At 43.0% G+C, this 22,680-nt stretch overlaps 1 protein-coding gene across 4 annotated transcripts in view; it reads left to right on the top strand.

The window, feature by feature from the left end:
• Positions 1-336: 336 nt before the first annotated feature.
• Positions 337-22,680, top strand: part of SSUH2 (ssu-2 homolog) — a 94,479-nt gene continuing 72,135 nt past the window's right edge. Inside the window, exon 1 of one of the 4 annotated variants that reach the window (XM_085852387.1) lies at positions 337-502. In XM_085852387.1, the coding sequence (XP_085708513.1) occupies positions 480-502 (23 nt within the window). In that variant the 5' untranslated portion in view covers positions 337-479. The remainder of the gene's footprint in view (positions 503-22,680) is intronic. The other 3 variants (XM_085852388.1, XM_085852393.1, XM_085852392.1) reach the window with 3 other exon arrangements.

Genomic DNA, 22,680 nt, shown 5'->3' with positions numbered 1-22,680 from the left:
GATAATGGAAATTTATCACAACTGCATTTTAAGCTTGAATCCAAAAACAATGGAGCCGTGTCATTAAGAACTGACATTTTCAGAAACTTGACGGATGATACGAATAGCAAGTTTCAAAGTCGATTTGATTTACCGCAAATATCGAGCACACCCAAACCACTGATCTCCACACCTTGTCGCCTCGCACGGTGGGCGGAGTCATCACGAAGGGGCGGACACTTTCAGCGCGTCACGTCGCCTCGCACGGTGGGCGGAGTCATCACGAAGGGGCGGACACTTTCGGCGCGTCACGTCGCCTCGCACGGTGGGCGGAGTCATCACGAAGGGGGCGGACACTTTCGGCGCGTCACGTGATCACATGCCGACAGTGAGCCTGTTTGCTGTGACGTCGACGGTGAACGTCGCTGACAGGAGCGGGTCGATCGCCTTCACCTTCTCTCGGCGATTTTGAGCATCCCACTTGTTGCTCACCAGTCACCATGGCCTTTCAGCCGCTGTACGGGTATGTACAAACATGTACTCCGAGAACGTGAATTTTGTTATTTGGTTCCGGCTTCCGACAGAATGAAAAATGTAATGATTTGTTATGAAAATGTAATATACATAATACGTACGCATGGGACACGAAAGCGAGACAGACAGACAGACAGAGACGGAGAGAGATGAATGGAACGTGCTGTGGTGCGAGGTTGGCTTGGGCTGGGTTTGGGTGGTTAATGGGGTTTACATAACATGTCCCCAAATAACCCTTTTCCACGTCATTGTTATTCTCCCTCTGTCCTTCACCTATTTTTGTTTTTTAGTTGTTGGTTTATTTTTCTTTTCTGTTTCATCCCCGCCTTCCCCTCTTCAGCACCATGATGATTCCTTCTTCCCTTCCCTTTGATGTCACTCTCACTTCCACTCTGCTGTTGGTGTTTCCCCCTTTCCATCCTTGTTCCCTTCCATTCTACTTTAGCTGTTGCATGAGCCTCGATCATGTACAAACACAAACAACAACGACCGCACTCTGGTCACAACAACCTGCAACACAAAAATATATATTTTCGCCTCCTCTGTCCACTCAACTCCCTGATGGCCTCAACTTTCACTCTCTAATATGTCTGATTAACCTTGTGCCGTGTTCATCCCGTGTTCCCATGTGAATGAATAAGATCAGTTCGAGCCGTGTCTGTCCTGTGTTCCCATGTGAATGAATAAGATTAGTGAGAGCCGTATCTATCCCGTGTTCCCATGTGAATGAATAAGATTAGATAGAGCCGTGTCTGTCCTGTGTTCCCATGTGAATGAATAAGATCAGTTAGAGCCTGTCTATCCCGTGTTCCCATGTGAATGAATAAGAGAAGATAGAGCCGTGTCTGTCCTGTGTTCCCATGTGAATGAATAAGAGTAGATAGAGCCGTGTCTGTCCTGTGTTCCCATGTGAATGAATAAGATTAGTGAGAGCCGTATCTATCCCGTGTTCCCATGTGAATGAATAAGATCAGTTAGAGCCTGTCTATCCCGTGTTCCCATGTGAATGAATAAGAGAAGATAGAGCCGTGTCTGTCCTGTGTTCCCATGTGAATGAATAAGATTAGTGAGAGCCGTGTCTATCCCGTGTTCCCATGTGAATGAATAAGAGAAGATAGAGCCGTGTCTGTCCTGTGTTCCCATGTGAATGAATAAGAGTAGATAGAGCCGTGTCTAGCCCGTGTTCCCATGTGAATGAATAAGATCAGTTAGAGCCGTGTCTATCCCGTGTTCCCATGTGAATGAATAAGAGAAGATAGAGCCGTGTCTGTCCTGTGTTCCCATGTGAATGAATAAGAGTAGATAGAGCCGTGTCTGTCCTGTGTTCCCATGTGAATGAATAAGATTAGTGAGAGCCGTGTCTATCCCGTGTTCCCATGTGAATGAATAAGAGAAGATAGAGCCGTGTCTGTCCTGTGTTCCCATGTGAATGAATAAGAGTAGATAGAGCCGTGTCTATCCCGTGTTCCCATGTGAATGAATAAGATCAGTTAGAGCCATGTCTATCCCGTGTTCCCATGTGAATGAATAAGAGAAGATAGAGCCGTGTCTGTCCTGTGTTCCCATGTGAATGAATAAGAGTAGATAGAGCCGTGTCTGTCCTGTGTTCCCATGTGAATGAATAAGATTAGTGAGAGCCGTGTCTATCCCATGTTCCCATGTGAATGAATAAGATTAGATAGAGCCGTGTCTGTCCCGTGTTCCAATGTGAATTAATAAGATTAGTTTGAGCTGTGTCTGTCCCGTGTTCCAATGTGAATGAATAAGATTAGACAGAGCCGTGTCTATCCCGTGTTCCCATGTGAATGAATAAGATTAGATAGAGCCGTATCTGTCCTGTATTACCATTTGAATGAATAAGATGAGAGAGAGCCGTGTCTGTCCCGTGTTCCAATGTGAATGAATAAGATTAGATAGAGCCATGTCTATCCTGTGTTCCAATGTGAATGAATAAGATTAGACAGAGCCGTGTCTATCCCGTGTTCCCATGTGAATGAATAAGATTAGATAGAGCCGTATCTGTCCTGTATTACCATTTGAATGAATAAGATGAGAGAGAGCCGTGTCTGTCCCGTGTTCCAATGTGAATGAATAAGATTAGATAGAGCCATGTCTATCCCGTGTTCCCATGTGAATGAATAAGATAAGATAGAGCCGTATCTGTCCCGTATTCCCATTTGAATGAATAAGATGAGAGAGAGCCGTGTCTGTCCCGTATTCCCATTTGAATGAATAAAATTAGATAGAGCCATGTCTGTCATGTGTTCCCACGTGGATGAATAAGATGAGATAGAGCCGTGTCTGTCCCGTATTCCCATTTGAATGAATAAGATTAGATTGAGCCGTGTCTGTCCTGTGTTCCCATGTGGATGAATAAGATTAGATAGAGCCGTGTCTGTCCCGTGTTCCCATGTGAATAAATAAGATCAGTTCGAGCCGTGTCTGTCCTGTGTTCCCATGTGAATGAATAAGATTAGATAGAGCCGTATCTGTCCTGTATTACCATTTGAATGAATAAGATGAGAGAGAGCTGTGTCTGTCCCGTGTTCCAATGTGAATGAATAAGATTAGATAGAGCTATGTCTATCCCGTGTTCCCATGTGAATGAATAAGATTAGATAGAGCCGTATCTGTCCTGTATTACCATTTGAATGAATAAGATGAGAGAGAGCCGTGTCTGTCCCGTGTTCCAATGTGAATTAATAAGATTAGTTTGAGCTGTGTCTGTCCCGTGTTCCAATGTGAATGAATAAGATTAGACAGAGCCGTGTCTGTCCCGTATTCCCATTTGAATGAATAAGATGAGATAGAGCCGTGTCTCTCCTGTATTCCCATTTGAATGAATAAGATTACATTGAGCCGTGTCTGTCCTGTGTTCCCATGTGGATGAATAAGATTAGATAGAGCCATGTCTGTCCCGTGTTCCCATGTGAATTAATAAGATCAGTTCGAGCCGTGTCTGTCCTGTGTTCCCATGTGAATGAATAAGATGAGATAGAGCCGTGTCTATCCCGTGTTCCCATGTGAATGAATAAGATTAGTGAGAGCCATATCTATCCCGTGTTCCCATGTGAATGAATAAGATTAGTGAGAGCCATATCTATCCCGTGTTCCCATGTGAATGAATAAGATTAGATAGAGCCGTGTCTGTCCCATGTTCCCATGTGAATGAATAAGATCAGTTAGAGTCGTGTCTATCCCGTGTTCCCATGTGAATGAATAAGAGTAGATAGAGCCGTGTCTGTCCTGTGTTCCCATGTGAATGAATAAGAGTAGATAGAGCCATGTCTGTCCTGTGTTCCCATGTGAATGAATAAGATTAGTGAGAGCCGTATCTATCCCGTGTTCCCATGTGAATGAATAAGATTAGTTAGAGCCGTGTCTATCCCATGTTCCCATGTGAATGAATAAGATTAGATAGAGCCGTGTCTGTCCCATGTTCCATTGTGAATTAATAAGATTAGTTTGAGCTGTGTCTGTCCCGTGTTCCAATGTGAATGAATAAGATTAGATAGAGCCGTGTCTATCCCGTGTTCCCATGTGATGAGTAAGATTAGATAGAGCCGTATCTGTCCCGTATTCCCATTTGAATGAATAAGATGAGAGAGAGCCGTGTCTGTCCCGTATTCCCATTTGAATGAGTAAGATTAGATTGAGCCGTGTCTGTCCCGTGTTCCCATGTGAATTAAGAAGATCAGTTTGAGCCGTGTCTGTCCTGTGTTCCCATGTGAATGAATAAGATTAGTGAGAGCCGTATCTATCCCGTGTTCCCATGTGAATGAATAAGATTAGAGAGAGCCGTGTCTGTCCTGCGTTCCCATGTGAATGAATAAGATCAGTTGGAGCCGAGTCTATCCCGTGTTCCCATGTAAATGAATAAGAGTCGATAGAGCCGTGTCTGTCCTGTGTTCCCATGTGAATGAATAAGATTAGTGAGAGCCGTATCTATCCCGTGTTCCCATGTGAATGAATAAGATTAGTTAGAGCCGTGTCTATCCCATGTTCCCATGTGAATGAATAAAATTAGATAGAGCCGTATCTGTCCTGTATTACCATTTGAATGAATAAGATGAGAGAGAGCCGTGTCTGTCCCGTGTTCCAATGTGAATTAATAAGATTAGTTTGAGCTGTGCCTGTCCCGTGTTCCAATGTGAATGAATAAGATTAGATAGAGCTATGTCTATCCCGTGTTCCCATGTGAATGAATAAGATTAGATAGAGCCGTATCTGTCCTGTATTACCATTTGAATGAATAAGATTAGATTGAGCCGTGTCTGTCCTGTGTCCTGTGTTCCCATGTGGATGAATAAGATTAGATAGAGCCGTGTCTGTCCCGTGTTCCCATGTGAATGAATAAGATTAGATAGAGCCGTATCTGTCCCGTATTCCCATTTGAATGAATAAGATGAGAGAGAGCCGTGTCTCTCCTGTATTCCCATTTGAATGAATAAGATTAGATAGAGCCGTGTCTGTCATGTGTTCCCACGTGGATGAATAAGATGAGATAGAGCCGTGTCTGTCCCGTATTCCCATTTGAATGAATAAGATTACATTGAGCCGTGTCTGTCCTGTGTTCCCATGTGGATGAATAAGATGAGATAGAGCCGTGTCTGTCCCGTATTCCCATGTGAATGAATAAGATTAGATAGAGCCGTGTCTGTCCCGTGTTCCCATGTGAATGAATAAGATCAGTTAGAGCCGTGTCTATCCCGTGTTCCCATGTGAATGAATAAGAGTAGATGGAGCCGTGTCTGTCCTGTGTTCCCATGTGAATGAATAAGATTAGTGAGAGCCGTATCTATCCCGTGTTCCCATGTGAATGAATAAGATTAGTTAGAGCCATGTATGTCCCGTGTTCCCATGTGAATGAATAAGTTTAGTTAGAGCCGTGTCTGTCCCGTGTTCCAATGTGAATTAATAAGATTAGTTTGAGCTGTGTCTGTCCCGTGTTCCAATGTGAATGAATAAGATTAGATAGAGCCATGTCTATCCCGTGTTCCCATGTGAATGAATAAGATTAGATAGAGCCATCTCTATCCCGTGTTCCCATGTGAATGAATAAGATTAGATAGAGCCGTATCTGTCCCGTATTCCCATTTGAATGAATAAGATTAGATAGAGCCATGTCTGTCATGTGTTCCCACGTGGATGAATAAGATGAGATAGAGCCGTGTCTGTCCCGTATTCCCATGTGAATGAATAAGAGTAGATAGAGCCGTGTCTGTCCTGTGTTCCCATGTGAATGAATAAGATTAGATAGAGCCGTGTCTCTCCCGTGTTCCCATGTGAATGAATAAGTTTAGTTCGAGCCGTGTCTGTCCTGTGTTCCCATGTGAATGAGTAAGATTAGTGAGAGCCATATCTATCCCGTGTTCCCATGTGAATGAATAAGATTAGTGAGAGCCGTATCTATCCCGTGTTCCCATGTGAATGAATAAGATTAGATAGAGCCGTGTCTGTCCCATGTTCCTATGTGAATGAATAAGATCAGTTAGAGTCGTGTCTATCCCGTGTTCCCATGTGAATTAATAAGATTAGATAGAGCCGTATCTATCCCGTGTTCCCATGTGAATGAATAAGATTAGATAGAGCCGTGTCTGTCCCGTATTCCCATTTGAATGAATAAGATTAGATTGAGCCGTGTCTGTCCTGTGTTCCCATGTGGATGAATAAGATTAGATAGAGCCTTGTCTATCCCGTGTTCCCATGTGAATGAATAAGATTAGATAGGGCCGTGTCTATCCTGTGTTCTCATGTGAATGAATAAGATTAGATAGAGCCGTGTCTGTCCTGTGTTCCCACGTGGATGAATAAGATTAGATTGAGCCGTGTTCATCCCGTGTTCCCATGTGAATGAACAAGATTAGATAGAGCCGTATCTGTCCCGTATTCCCATTTGAATGAATAAGATGAGAGACAGCCGTGTCTGTCCCGTATTCCCATTTGAATGAATAAGATTAGATAGAGCCGTGTCTGTCATGTGTTCCCACGTGGATGAATAAGATGAGATAGAGCCGTGTCTGTCCCGTGTACCCATTTGAATGAATAAGATTAGATTGAGCCGTGTCTGTCCTGTGTTCCCATGTGGATGAATAAGATTAGATAGAGCCGTGTCTATCCCATGTTCTCATGTGAATGAATAAGATTCGATAGAGCCGTGTCTATCCCGTGTTCCCATGTGAATGAATAAGATTAGATAGAGCCATATCTGTCCCGTATTCCCATTTGAATGAATAAGATGAGAGCGAGCCGTGTCTATCCCGTGTTCCCATGTGAATTAATAAGATTAGATAGAGTCGTGTCTGTCCCGTGTCCCCATGTGAATGAATAAGATTATACAGAGCCGTGTCTGTCCCGTGTTCCCATTTGAATGAATAAGATTAGATAGAGCCGTGTCTGTCCCGTGTTCCCATTTGAATGAATAAGATTAGATAGAGCCGTGTCTGTCCCCTATTCCCATTTGAATGAATAAGATGAGATTGAGCCGTGCCTGTCCCGTGTTCCCATGTGAATGAATAAGATTAGATAGAGCCATGTCTGTCCCGTGTTCCCATTTGAGTGAATAAGATTAGATAGAGCCGTGTCTGTCCCGTGTTCCCATGTGAATGAATAAGATTAGATAGAGCCGTGTCTATCCCGTGTTCCCATGTGAATGAATAAGATTAGATAGAGCCGTGTCTGTCCCGTGTTCCCATGTGAATGAATAAGATCAGTTAGAGCCGTGTCTATCCCGTGTTCCCATGTGAATGAATAAGAGTAGATGGAGCCGTGTCTGTCCTGTGTTCCCATGTGAATGAATAAGATTAGTGAGAGCCGTATCTATCCCGTGTTCCCATGTGAATGAATAAGATTAGTTAGAGCCATGTATGTCCCGTGTTCCCATGTGAATGAATAAGTTTAGTTAGAGCCGTGTCTGTCCCGTGTTCCAATGTGAATTAATAAGATTAGTTTGAGCTGTGTCTGTCCCGTGTTCCAATGTGAATGAATAAGATTAGATAGAGCCATGTCTATCCCGTGTTCCCATGTGAATGAATAAGATTAGATAGAGCCATCTCTATCCCGTGTTCCCATGTGAATGAATAAGATTAGATAGAGCCGTATCTGTCCCGTATTCCCATTTGAATGAATAAGATTAGATAGAGCCATGTCTGTCATGTGTTCCCACGTGGATGAATAAGATGAGATAGAGCCGTGTCTGTCCCGTATTCCCATGTGAATGAATAAGAGTAGATAGAGCCGTGTCTGTCCTGTGTTCCCATGTGAATGAATAAGATTAGATAGAGCCGTGTCTCTCCCGTGTTCCCATGTGAATGAATAAGTTTAGTTCGAGCCGTGTCTGTCCTGTGTTCCCATGTGAATGAGTAAGATTAGTGAGAGCCATATCTATCCCGTGTTCCCATGTGAATGAATAAGATTAGTGAGAGCCGTATCTATCCCGTGTTCCCATGTGAATGAATAAGATTAGATAGAGCCGTGTCTGTCCCATGTTCCTATGTGAATGAATAAGATCAGTTAGAGTCGTGTCTATCCCGTGTTCCCATGTGAATTAATAAGATTAGATAGAGCCGTATCTATCCCGTGTTCCCATGTGAATGAATAAGATTAGATAGAGCCGTGTCTGTCCCGTATTCCCATTTGAATGAATAAGATTAGATTGAGCCGTGTCTGTCCTGTGTTCCCATGTGGATGAATAAGATTAGATAGAGCCTTGTCTATCCCGTGTTCCCATGTGAATGAATAAGATTAGATAGGGCCGTGTCTATCCTGTGTTCTCATGTGAATGAATAAGATTAGATAGAGCCGTGTCTGTCCTGTGTTCCCACGTGGATGAATAAGATTAGATTGAGCCGTGTTCATCCCGTGTTCCCATGTGAATGAACAAGATTAGATAGAGCCGTATCTGTCCCGTATTCCCATTTGAATGAATAAGATGAGAGACAGCCGTGTCTGTCCCGTATTCCCATTTGAATGAATAAGATTAGATAGAGCCGTGTCTGTCATGTGTTCCCACGTGGATGAATAAGATGAGATAGAGCCGTGTCTGTCCCGTGTACCCATTTGAATGAATAAGATTAGATTGAGCCGTGTCTGTCCTGTGTTCCCATGTGGATGAATAAGATTAGATAGAGCCGTGTCTATCCCATGTTCTCATGTGAATGAATAAGATTCGATAGAGCCGTGTCTATCCCGTGTTCCCATGTGAATGAATAAGATTAGATAGAGCCATATCTGTCCCGTATTCCCATTTGAATGAATAAGATGAGAGCGAGCCGTGTCTATCCCGTGTTCCCATGTGAATTAATAAGATTAGATAGAGTCGTGTCTGTCCCGTGTCCCCATGTGAATGAATAAGATTATACAGAGCCGTGTCTGTCCCGTGTTCCCATTTGAATGAATAAGATTAGATAGAGCCGTGTCTGTCCCGTGTTCCCATTTGAATGAATAAGATTAGATAGAGCCGTGTCTGTCCCCTATTCCCATTTGAATGAATAAGATGAGATTGAGCCGTGCCTGTCCCGTGTTCCCATGTGAATGAATAAGATTAGATAGAGCCATGTCTGTCCCGTGTTCCCATTTGAGTGAATAAGATTAGATAGAGCCGTGTCTGTCCCGTGTTCCCATGTGAATGAATAAGATTAGATAGAGCCGTGTCTATCCCGTGTTCCCATGTGAATGAATAAGATTAGATAGAGCCGTGTCTGTCCCGTGTTCCCATGTGAATGAATAAGATCAGTTAGAGCCGTGTCTATCCCGTGTTCCCATGTGAATGAATAAGAGTAGATGGAGCCGTGTCTGTCCTGTGTTCCCATGTGAATGAATAAGATTAGTGAGAGCCGTATCTATCCCGTGTTCCCATGTGAATGAATAAGATTAGTTAGAGCCATGTATGTCCCGTGTTCCCATGTGAATGAATAAGTTTAGTTAGAGCCGTGTCTGTCCCGTGTTCCAATGTGAATTAATAAGATTAGTTTGAGCTGTGTCTGTCCCGTGTTCCAATGTGAATGAATAAGATTAGATAGAGCCATGTCTATCCCGTGTTCCCATGTGAATGAATAAGATTAGATAGAGCCATCTCTATCCCGTGTTCCCATGTGAATGAATAAGATTAGATAGAGCCGTATCTGTCCCGTATTCCCATTTGAATGAATAAGATTAGATAGAGCCATGTCTGTCATGTGTTCCCACGTGGATGAATAAGATGAGATAGAGCCGTGTCTGTCCCGTATTCCCATGTGAATGAATAAGAGTAGATAGAGCCGTGTCTGTCCTGTGTTCCCATGTGAATGAATAAGATTAGATAGAGCCGTGTCTCTCCCGTGTTCCCATGTGAATGAATAAGTTTAGTTCGAGCCGTGTCTGTCCTGTGTTCCCATGTGAATGAGTAAGATTAGTGAGAGCCATATCTATCCCGTGTTCCCATGTGAATGAATAAGATTAGTGAGAGCCGTATCTATCCCGTGTTCCCATGTGAATGAATAAGATTAGATAGAGCCGTGTCTGTCCCATGTTCCTATGTGAATGAATAAGATCAGTTAGAGTCGTGTCTATCCCGTGTTCCCATGTGAATTAATAAGATTAGATAGAGCCGTATCTATCCCGTGTTCCCATGTGAATGAATAAGATTAGATAGAGCCGTGTCTGTCCCGTATTCCCATTTGAATGAATAAGATTAGATTGAGCCGTGTCTGTCCTGTGTTCCCATGTGGATGAATAAGATTAGATAGAGCCTTGTCTATCCCGTGTTCCCATGTGAATGAATAAGATTAGATAGGGCCGTGTCTATCCTGTGTTCTCATGTGAATGAATAAGATTAGATAGAGCCGTGTCTGTCCTGTGTTCCCACGTGGATGAATAAGATTAGATTGAGCCGTGTTCATCCCGTGTTCCCATGTGAATGAACAAGATTAGATAGAGCCGTATCTGTCCCGTATTCCCATTTGAATGAATAAGATGAGAGACAGCCGTGTCTGTCCCGTATTCCCATTTGAATGAATAAGATTAGATAGAGCCGTGTCTGTCATGTGTTCCCACGTGGATGAATAAGATGAGATAGAGCCGTGTCTGTCCCGTGTACCCATTTGAATGAATAAGATTAGATTGAGCCGTGTCTGTCCTGTGTTCCCATGTGGATGAATAAGATTAGATAGAGCCGTGTCTATCCCATGTTCTCATGTGAATGAATAAGATTCGATAGAGCCGTGTCTATCCCGTGTTCCCATGTGAATGAATAAGATTAGATAGAGCCATATCTGTCCCGTATTCCCATTTGAATGAATAAGATGAGAGCGAGCCGTGTCTATCCCGTGTTCCCATGTGAATTAATAAGATTAGATAGAGTCGTGTCTGTCCCGTGTCCCCATGTGAATGAATAAGATTATACAGAGCCGTGTCTGTCCCGTGTTCCCATTTGAATGAATAAGATTAGATAGAGCCGTGTCTGTCCCGTGTTCCCATTTGAATGAATAAGATTAGATAGAGCCGTGTCTGTCCCCTATTCCCATTTGAATGAATAAGATGAGATTGAGCCGTGCCTGTCCCGTGTTCCCATGTGAATGAATAAGATTAGATAGAGCCATGTCTGTCCCGTGTTCCCATTTGAGTGAATAAGATTAGATAGAGCCGTGTCTGTCCCGTGTTCCCATGTGAATGAATAAGATTAGATAGAGCCGTGTCTATCCCGTGTTCCCATGTGAATGAATAAGATTAGATAGAGCCGTGTCTGTCCCATGTTCCCATGTGAATGAATAAGATCAGTTAGAGTCGTGTCTATCCCGTGTTCCCATGTGAATGAATAAGAGTAGATAGAGCCGTGTCTGTCCTGTGTTCCCATGTGAATGAATAAGAGTAGATAGAGCCGTGTCTGTCCTGTGTTCCCATGTGAATGAATAAGATTAGTGAGAGCCGTATCTATCCCGTGTTCCCATGTGAATGAATAAGATTAGTTAGAGCCGTGTCTATCCCATGTTCCCATGTGAATGAATAAGATTAGATAGAGCCGTGTCTGTCCCGTGTTCCCATGTGAATGAATAAGTTTAGTTAGAGCCGTGTCTGTCCCGTGTTCCAATGTGAATTAATAAGATTAGTTTGAGCTGTGTCTGTTCCGTGTTCCAATGTGAATGAATAAGATTAGATAGAGCCATGTCTATCCCGTGTTCCCATGTGAATGAATAAGATTAGATAGAGCCGTATCTGTCCCTTATTCCCATTTGAATGAATAAGATGAGAGAGAGCCGTGTCTGTCCCGTATTCCCATTTGAATGAGTAAGATTAGATTGAGCTGTGTCTGTCCCGTGTTCCAATGTGAATGAATAAGATTAGATAGAGCTATGTCTATCCCGTGTTCCCATGTGAATGAATAAGATTAGATAGAGCCGTATCTGTCCTGTATTACCATTTGAATGAATAAGATTAGATAGAGCCGTGTCTGTCCTGTGTTCCCATGTGGATGAATAAGATTAGATCGAGCCGTGTCTGTCCCGTGTTCCCATGTGAATAAATAAGATAAGTTCGAGCCGTGTCTGTCCTGTGTTCCCATGTGAATGAATAAGATTAGTGAGAGCCGTATCTCTCCCGTGTTCCCATGTGAATGAATAAGATGAGATAGAGCCGTGTCTGTCCCGTGTTCCCATGTGAATGAATAAGATCAGTTAGAGCCGTGTCTATCCCATGTTCCCATGTGAATGAATAAGATTAGATAGAGCCATGTCTGTCCCATGTTCCCATGTGAATGAATAAGTTTAGTTAGAGCCGTGTCTGTCCCGTGTTCCAATGTGAAATAGCTGTGTCTGTCCCGTGTTCCCATGTGAATGAATAAGATTAGACAGAGCCATGTCTATCCCGTGTTCCCATGTGAATGAATAAGATTAGATAGAGCCGTATCTGTCCCGTATTCCCATTTGAATGAATAAGATGAGAGAGAGCCGTGTCTCTCCTGTATTCCCATTTGAATGAATAAGATTAGATAGAGCCGTGTCTGTCATGTGTTCCCACGTGGATGAATAAGATGAGATAGAGCCGTGTCTGTCCCGTATTCCCATTTGAATGAATAAGATTACATTGAGCCGTGTCTGTCCTGTGTTCCCATGTGGATGAATAAGATTAGATAGAGCCGTGTCTGTCCCGTGTTCCCATGTGAATTAATAAGATCAGTTCGAGCCGTGTCTGTCCTGTGTTCCCATGTGAATGAATAAGATGAGATAGAGCCGTGTCTATCCCGTGTTCCCATGTGAATGAATAAGATTAGTGAGAGCCATATCTATCCCGTGTTCCCATGTGAATGAATAAGATTAGTGAGAGCCATATCCATCCCGTGTTCCCATGTGAATGAATAAGAGTAGATAGAGCCGTGTCTGTCCTGTGTTCCCATGTGAATGAATAAGAGTAGATAGAGCCGTGTCTGTCCTGTGTTCCCATGTGAATGAATAAGATTAGTGAGAGCCGTATCTATCCCGTGTTCCCATGTGAATGAATAAGATTAGTTAGAGCCGTGTCTATCCCATGTTCCCATGTGAATGAATAAGATTAGATAGAGCCGTGTCTGTCCCGTGTTCCAATGTGAATTAATAAGATTAGTTTGAGCTGTGTCTGTCCCGTGTTCCAATGTGAATGAATAAGATTATATAGAGCCGTGTCTATCCCGTGTTCCCATGTGAATGAGTAAGATTAGACAGAGCCGTATCTGTCCCGTATTCCCATTTGAATGAATAAGATGAGAGAGAGCCGTGTCTGTCCCGTATTCCCATTTGAATGAGTAAGATTAGATTGAGCCGTGTCTGTCCCGTGTTCCCATGTGAATTAAGAAGATCAGTTCGAGCCGTGTCTGTCCTGTGTTCACATGTGAATGAATAAGATTAGTGAGAGCCGTATCTATCCCGTGTTCCCATGTGAATGAATAAGATTAGAGAGAGCCGTGTCTGTCCTGCGTTCCCATGTGAATGAATAAGATCAGTTAGAGCCGAGTCTATCCTGTGTTCCCATGTGGATGAATAAGATTAGATAGAGCCATGTCTGTCCCGTGTTCCCATGTGAATTAAGAAGATCAGTTCGAGCCGTGTCTGTCCTGTGTTCCCATGTGAATGAATAAGATTAGTGAGAGCCGTATCTATCCCGTGTTCCCATGTGAATGAATAAGATTAGAGAGAGCCGTGTCTGTCCTGCGTTCCCATGTGAATGAATAAGATCAGTTAGAGCCGAGTCTATCCCGTGTTCCCATGTAAATGAATAAGAGTCGATAGAGCCGTGTCTGTCCTGTGTTCCCATGTGAATGAATAAGATTAGTGAGAGCCGTATCTATCCCGTGTTCCCATGTGAATGAATAAGATTAGTTAGAGCCATGTCTATCCCATGTTCCCATGTGAATGAATAAGATTAGATAGAGCCGTATCTGTCCTGTATTACCATTTGAATGAATAAGATGAGAGAGAGCCGTGTCTGTCCCGTGTTCCAATGTGAATTAATAAGATTAGTTTGAGCTGTGTCTGTCCCGTGTTCCAATGTGAATGAATAAGTTTAGATAGAGCCGTATCTGTCCCGTATTCCCATTTGAATGAATAAGATGAGAGAGAGCCGTGTCTCTCCTGTATTCCCATTTGAATGAATAAGATTAGATAGAGCCGTGTCTGTCATGTGTTCCCACGTGGATGAATAAGATGAGATAGAGCCGTATCTGTCCTGTATTACCATTTGAATGAATAAGATGAGAGAGAGCCGTGTCTGTCCCGTGTTCCAATGTGAATTAATAAGATTAGTTTGAGCTGTGTCTGTCCCGTGTTCCAATGTGAATGAATAAGATTGGATAGAGCCGTATCTGTCCCGTATTCCCATTTGAATGAATAAGATGAGAGAGAGCCGTGTCTCTCCTGTATTCCCATTTGAATGAATAAGATTAGATAGAGCCGTGTCTGTCATGTGTTCCCACGTGGATGAATAAGATGAGATAGAGCCGTGTCTGTCCCGTATTCCCATTTGAATGAATAAGATTACATTGAGCCGTGTCTGTCCTGTGTTCCCATGTGGATGAATAAGATTAGATAGAGCCGTGTCTATCCCGTGTTCCCATGTGAATGAATAAGATTAGATAGAGCCGTGTCTGTCCCGTGTTCCCATGTGAATGAATAAGATTAGATAGAGCCATGTCTGTCCCGTGTTCCCATTTGAGTGAATAAGATTAGATAGAGCCGTGTCTGTCCCGTGTTCCCATGTGAATGAATAAGATTAGATAGAGCCGTGTCTATCCCGTGTTCCCATGTGAATGAATAAGATTAGATAGAGCCGTGTCTGTCCCATGTTCCCATGTGAATGAATAAGATCAGTTAGAGTCGTGTCTATCCCGTGTTCCCATGTGAATGAATAAGAGTAGATAGAGCCGTGTCTGTCCTGTGTTCCCATGTGAATGAATAAGAGTAGATAGAGCCGTGTCTGTCCTGTGTTCCCATGTGAATGAATAAGATTAGTGAGAGCCGTATCTATCCCGTGTTCCCATGTGAATGAATAAGATTAGTTAGAGCCGTGTCTATCCCATGTTCCCATGTGAATGAATAAGATTAGATAGAGCCGTGTCTGTCCCGTGTTCCCATGTGAATGAATAAGTTTAGTTAGAGCCGTGTCTGTCCCGTGTTCCAATGTGAATTAATAAGATTAGTTTGAGCTGTGTCTGTTCCGTGTTCCAATGTGAATGAATAAGATTAGATAGAGCCATGTCTATCCCGTGTTCCCATGTGAATGAATAAGATTAGATAGAGCCGTATCTGTCCCTTATTCCCATTTGAATGAATAAGATGAGAGAGAGCCGTGTCTGTCCCGTATTCCCATTTGAATGAGTAAGATTAGATTGAGCTGTGTCTGTCCCGTGTTCCAATGTGAATGAATAAGATTAGATAGAGCTATGTCTATCCCGTGTTCCCATGTGAATGAATAAGATTAGATAGAGCCGTATCTGTCCTGTATTACCATTTGAATGAATAAGATTAGATAGAGCCGTGTCTGTCCTGTGTTCCCATGTGGATGAATAAGATTAGATCGAGCCGTGTCTGTCCCGTGTTCCCATGTGAATAAATAAGATAAGTTCGAGCCGTGTCTGTCCTGTGTTCCCATGTGAATGAATAAGATTAGTGAGAGCCGTATCTCTCCCGTGTTCCCATGTGAATGAATAAGATGAGATAGAGCCGTGTCTGTCCCGTGTTCCCATGTGAATGAATAAGATCAGTTAGAGCCGTGTCTATCCCATGTTCCCATGTGAATGAATAAGATTAGATAGAGCCATGTCTGTCCCATGTTCCCATGTGAATGAATAAGTTTAGTTAGAGCCGTGTCTGTCCCGTGTTCCAATGTGAAATAGCTGTGTCTGTCCCGTGTTCCCATGTGAATGAATAAGATTAGACAGAGCCATGTCTATCCCGTGTTCCCATGTGAATGAATAAGATTAGATAGAGCCGTATCTGTCCCGTATTCCCATTTGAATGAATAAGATGAGAGAGAGCCGTGTCTGTCCCGTATTCCCATTTGAATGAGTAAGATTAGATAGAGCCGTGTCTGTCATGTGTTCCCACGTGGATGAATAAGATGAGATAGAGCCGTGTCTGTCCCGTATTCCCATTTGAATGAATAAGATTACATTGAGCCGTGTCTGTCCTGTGTTCCCATGTGGATGAATAAGATTAGATAGAGCCGTGTCTGTCCCGTGTTCCCATGTGAATTAATAAGATCAGTTCGAGCCGTGTCTGTCCTGTGTTCCCATGTGAATGAATAAGATGAGATAGAGCCGTGTCTATCCCGTGTTCCCATGTGAATGAATAAGATTAGTGAGAGCCATATCTATCCCGTGTTCCCATGTGAATGAATAAGATTAGTGAGAGCCATATCCATCCCGTGTTCCCATGTGAATGAATAAGATTAGATAGAGCCGTGTCTGTCCCATGTTCCCATGTGAATGAATAAGATCAGTTAGAGTCGTGTCTATCCCGTGTTCCCATGTGAATGAATAAGAGTAGATAGAGCCGTGTCTGTCCTGTGTTCCCATGTGAATGAATAAGAGTAGATAGAGCCGTGTCTGTCCTGTGTTCCCATGTGAATGAATAAGATTAGTGAGAGCCGTATCTATCCCGTGTTCCCATGTGAATGAATAAGATTAGTTAGAGCCGTGTCTATCCCATGTTCCCATGTGAATGAATAAGATTAGATAGAGCCGTGTCTGTCCCGTGTTCCAATGTGAATTAATAAGATTAGTTTGAGCTGTGTCTGTCCCGTGTTCCAATGTGAATGAATAAGATTAGATAGAGCCGTGTCTATCCCGTGTTCCCATGTGAATGAGTAAGATTAGACAGAGCCGTATCTGTCCCGTATTCCCATTTGAATGAATAAGATGAGAGAGAGCCGTGTCTGTCCCGTATTCCCATTTGAATGAGTAAGATTAGATTGAGCCGTGTCTGTCCCGTGTTCCCATGTGAATTAAGAAGATCAGTTCGAGCCGTGTCTGTCCTGTGTTCCCATGTGAATGAATAAGATTAGTGAGAGCCGTATCTATCCCGTGTTCCCATGTGAATGAATAAGATTAGAGAGAGCCGTGTCTGTCCTGCGTTCCCATGTGAATGAATAAGATCAGTTAGAGCCGAGTCTATCCTGTGTTCCCATGTGGATGAATAAGATTAGATAGAGCCATGTCTGTCCCGTGTTCCCATGTGAATTAAGAAGATCAGTTCGAGCCGTGTCTGTCCTGTGTTCCCATGTGAATGAATAAGATTAGTGAGAGCCGTATCTATCCCGTGTTCCCATGTGAATGAATAAGATTAGAGAGAGCCGTGTCTGTCCTGCGTTCCCATGTGAATGAATAAGAGCAGTTAGAGCCGAGTCTATCCCGTGTTCCCATGTAAATGAATAAGAGTCGATAGAGCCGTGTCTGTCCTGTGTTCCCATGTGAATGAATAAGATTAGTGAGAGCCGTATCTATCCCGTGTTCCCATGTGAATGAATAAGATTAGTTAGAGCCATGTCTATCCCATGTTCCCATGTGAATGAATAAGATTAGATAGAGCCGTATCTCTCCTGTATTACCATTTGAATGAATAAGATGAGAGAGAGCCGTGTCTGTCCCGTGTTCCAATGTGAATTAATAAGATTAGTTTGAGCTGTGTCTGTCCCGTGTTCCAATGTGAATGAATAAGATTAGATAGAGCCGTATCTGTCCCGTATTCCCATTTGAATGAATAAGATGAGAGAGAGCCGTGTCTCTCCTGTATTCCCATTTGAATGAATAAGATTAGATAGAGCCGTGTCTGTCATGTGTTCCCACGTGGATGAATAAGATGAGATAGAGCCGTGTCTGTCCCGTATTCCCATTTGAATGAATAAGATTACATTGAGCCGTGTCTGTCCTGTGTTCCCATGTGGATGAATAAGATGAGATAGAGCCGTGTCTGTCCCGTATTCCCATTTGAATGAATAAGATTACATTGAGCCGTGTCTGTCCTGTGTTCCCATGTGGATGAATAAGATTAGATAGAGCCGTGTCTATCCCGTGTTCCCATGTGAATGAATAAGATCAGTTAGAGCCGTGTCTATCCCGTGTTCCCATGTGAATGAATAAGAGTAGATGGAGCCGTGTCTGTCCTGTGTTCCCATGTGAATGAATAAGAGTAGATAGAGCCGTGTCTGTCCTGTGTTCCCATGTGAATGAATAAGATTAGTGAGAGCCGTATCTATCCCGTGTTCCCATGTGAATGAATAAGATTAGTTAGAGCCATGTGTATCCCATGTTCCCATGTGAATGAATAAGATTAGATAGAGCCGTGTATGTCCCGTGTTCCCATGTGAATGAATAAGTTTAGTTAGAGCCGTGTCTGTCCCGTGTTCCAATGTGAATTAATAAGATTAGTTTGAGCTGTGTCTGTCCCGTGTTCCAATGTGAATGAATAAGATTAGATAGAGCCATGTCTATCCCGTGTTCCCATGTGAATGAATAAGATTAGATAGAGCCGTATCTGTCCCGTATTCCCATTTGAATGAATAAGATTAGATAGAGCCGTGTCTGTCATGTGTTCCCACGTGGATGAATAAGATGAGATAGAGCCGTGTCTGTCCTGTGTTCCCATGTGAATGAGTAAGATTAGTGAGAGCCATATCTATCCCGTGTTCCCATGTGAATGAATAAGATTAGTGAGAGCCGTATCTATCCCGTGTTCCCATGTGAATGAATAAGATTAGATAGAGCCGTGTCTGTCCCATGTTCCCATGTGAATGAATAAGATCAGTTAGAGCCGTGTCTGTCCTGTGTTCCCATGTGAATGAATAAGAGTAGATAGAGCCGTGTCTGTCCTGTGTTCCCATGTGAATGAATAAGATTAGTGAGAGCCGTATCTATCCTGTGTTCCCATGTGAATGAATAAGATTAGTTAGAGCCGTGTCTATCCCATGTTCCCATGTGAATGAATAAGATTAGATAGAGCCGTGTCTGTCCCGTGTTCCCATGTGAATGAATAAGTTTAGTTAGAGCCATGTCTGTCCCGTGTTCCAATGTGAATTAATAAGATTAGTTTGAGCTGTGTCTGTCCCGTGTTCCAATGTGAATGAATAAGATTAGATAGAGCCGTGTCTATCCCGTGTTCCCATGTGAATGAGTTAGATTAGATAGAGCCGTGTCTGTCCCGTATTCCCATTTGAATGAGTAAGATTAGATTGAGCCGTGTCTGTCCTGTGTTCCCATGTGGATGAATAAGATTAGATAGAGCCATGTCTGTCCCGTGTTCCCATGTGAATTAAGAAGATCAGTTCGAGCCGTGTCTGTCCTGTGTTCCCCTGTGAATGAATAAGATAAGTGAGAGCCGTATCTATCCCGTGTTCCCATGTGAATGAATAAGATTAGAGAGAGCCGTGTCTGTCCCGCGTTCCCATGTGAATGAATAAGATCAGTTAGAGCCGAGTCTATCCCGTGTTCCCATGTAAATGAATAAGAGTCGATAGAGCCGTGTCTTTGCTGTGTTCCCATGTGAATGAATAAGAGTAGATAGAGCCGTGTCTGTCCTGTGTTCCCATGTGAATGAATAAGATTAGTTAGAGCCATGTCTATCCCATGTTCCCATGTGAATGAATAAAATTAGATAGAGCCGTGTCTGTCCCGTGTTCCCATGTGAATGAATAAGTTCAGTTAGATCCGTGTCTGTCCCGTGTTCCAATGTGAACTAATAAGATTAGTTTGAGCTGTGTCTGTCCGGTGTTCCAATGTGAATGAATAAGATTAGATAGAGCTATGTCTATCCCGTGTTCGCATGTGAATGAATAAGATTAGATAGAGCCGTATCTGTCCTGTATTACCATTTGAATGAATAAGATTAGATAGAGTCGTGTCTGTCCCGTGTTCCCATGTGAATGAATAAGATTAGTTTGAGCCGTGTCTGTCCAGTGTTCTCATGTGAATGAATAAGATTAGATAGAGCCGTGTCTCTCCCGTGTTCCCATGTGAATGAATAAGATTAGATAGGGCCATGTCTATCCCGTGTTCTCATGTGAATGAATAAGATTAGATAGAGCCGTGTCTGTCCTGTGTTCCCATGTGAATGAATAAGATTAGATAGAGCCGTATCTGTCCCGTTTTCCCATTTGAATGAATAAGATGAGAGAGAGCCGTGTCTGTCCCGTATTCCCATTTGAATGAATAAGATTAGATAGAGCCGTGTCTGTCATGTGTTCCCACGTGGATGAATAAGATTAGATAGAGCCGTGTCTGTCCCGTGTTCCCATTTGAATGAATAAGATTAGATAGAGCCGTGTCTGTCCTGTGTTCCCATGTGGATGAATAAGATGAGAGAGAGCCGTGTCTGTCCCGTATTCCCATTTGAATGAATAAGATTAGATAGAGCCGTGTCTGTCATGTGTTCCCACGTGGATGAATAAGATGAGATAGAGCCGTGTCTGTCCCCTATTCCCATTTGAATGAATAAGATTAGATTGAGCCGTGCCTGTCCCGTGTTCCCATGTGAATGAATAAGATTAGATAGAGCCATGTCTGTCCCGTGTTCCCATGTGAATGAATAAGATTAGATAGAGCCGTGTCTATCCCGTGTTCCCATGTGAATGAATAAGATTAGATAGAGCCGTGTCTGTCCCATGTTCCCATGTGAATGAATAAGATCAGTTAGAGTCGTGTCTATCCCGTGTTCCCATGTGAATGAATAAGAGTAGATAGAGCCGTGTCTGTCCTGTGTTCCCATGTGAATGAATAAGAGTAGATAGAGCTGTGTCTGTCCTGTGTTCCCATGTGAATGAATAAGATTAGTGAGAGCCGTATCTATCCCGTGTTCCTATGTGAATGAATAAGATTAGTTAGAGCCGTGTCTATCCCATGTTCCCATGTGAATGAATAAGATTAGATAGAGCCGTGTCTGTCCCGTGTTCCCATGTGAATGAATACGTTTAGTTAGAGCCGTGTCTGTCCCGTGTTCCAATGTGAATTAATAAGATTAGTTTGAGCTGTGTCTGTTCCGCGTTCCAATGTGAATGAATAAGATTAGATAGAGCCGTATCTGTCCTGTATTACCATTTGAATGAATAAGGTGAGAGAGAGCTGTGTCTGTCCCGTGTTCCAATGTGAATTAATAAGATTAGTTTGAGCTGTGTCTGTCCCGTGTTCCTATGTGAATGAATAAGATTAGATAGAGCCGTATCTGTCCCTTATTCCCATTTGAATGAATAAGATGAGAGAGAGCCGTGTCTGTCCCGTATTCCCATTTGAATGAGTAAGATTAGATTGAGCCGTGTCTGTCCTGTGTTCCCATGTGGATGAATAAGATTAGATAGAGCCATGTCTGTCCCGTGTTCCCATGTGAATTAATAAGATCAGTTCGAGCCGTGTCTGTCCTGTGTTCCCATGTGAATGAATAAGATTAGATAGAGCCGTGTCTGTCCCGCGTTCCCATGTGAATGAATAAGATCAGTTGGAGCCGTGTCTATCCCGTGTTCCCATGTGAATGAATAAGAGTAGATAGAGCCGTGTCTGTCCTGTGTTCCCATGTGAATGAATAGGATTAGTGAGAGCCGTGTCTATCCCGTGTTCCCATGTGAATGAATAAGAGTAGATAGAGCCGTGTCTGTCCTGTGTTCCCATGTGAATGAATAGGATTAGTGAGAGCCGTATCTATCCCGTGTTCCCATGTGAATGAATAAGAGTAGATAGAGCCGTATCTATCCCGTGTTCCCATGTGAATGAATAAGATTAGTTTGAGCCGTGTCTATCCCATGTTCCCTTGTGAATGAATAAAATTAGATAGAGCCGTGTCTGTCCCGTGTTCCCATGTGAATTAATAAGATTAGTTTGAGCCATGTCTGTCCAGTGTTCCCATGTGAATGAATAAGATTAGATAGAGCCGTGTCTCTCCCGTGTTCCCATGTGAATGAATAAGATTAGTTAGGGCCGTGTCTATCCCGTGCTCTCATGTGAATGAATAAGATTAGATAGAGCCGTGTCTGTCCTGTGTTCCCTCGTGGATGAATAAGATTAGATTGAGCCGTGTTCATCCCGTGTTCCCATGTGAATGAATAAGATTAGTTAGAGCCGTATCTGTCCCGTATTCCCATTGGAATGAATAAGATGAGAGAGAGCCGTGTCTGTCCCGTATTCCCATTTGAATGAATAAGATTAGATTGAGCCGTGTCTGTCCTGTGTTCCCATGTGGATGAATACGATTAGATAGAGCCGTGTCTATCCCGTGTTCTCATGTGAATGAATAAGATTCGATAGAGCCGTGTCTATCCCGTGTTCCCATGTGAATGAATAAGATTAGATAGAGCCATATCTGTCCCGTATTCCCATTTGAATGAATAAGATTAGATAGAGCCGTGTCTGTCATGTGTTCCCACATGGATGAATAAGATGAGATAGAGCCGTGTCTGTCCCGTATTCCCATTTGAATGAATAAGATTAGATTGAGCCGTGTCTGTCCTGTGTTCCCACATGGATGAATAAGATTAGATAGAGCCGTGTCTGTCCCGTGTTCCCATGTGAATGAATAAGATTAGATAGAGCCGTGTCTATCCTGTGTTCCAATGTGAATGAATAAGTTTAGTTAGAGCCGTGTCTCTCCCGTGTTCCCATGTGAATGAATAAGATTAGTTTGAGCCGTGTCTGTCTCGTGTTCCCATGTGAATGAATAAGATTAGTTAGAGCCGTGTCTATCCCGT

This window comes from Eptatretus burgeri, chromosome 13, assembly GCF_056783735.1.
Source record: "Eptatretus burgeri isolate ZD-2024b chromosome 13, Ebu_testis_v1, whole genome shotgun sequence".
Taxonomy (NCBI): domain Eukaryota; kingdom Metazoa; phylum Chordata; class Myxini; order Myxiniformes; family Myxinidae; genus Eptatretus; species Eptatretus burgeri.
This window is presented reverse-complemented; position numbering and strand designations above follow the sequence as displayed.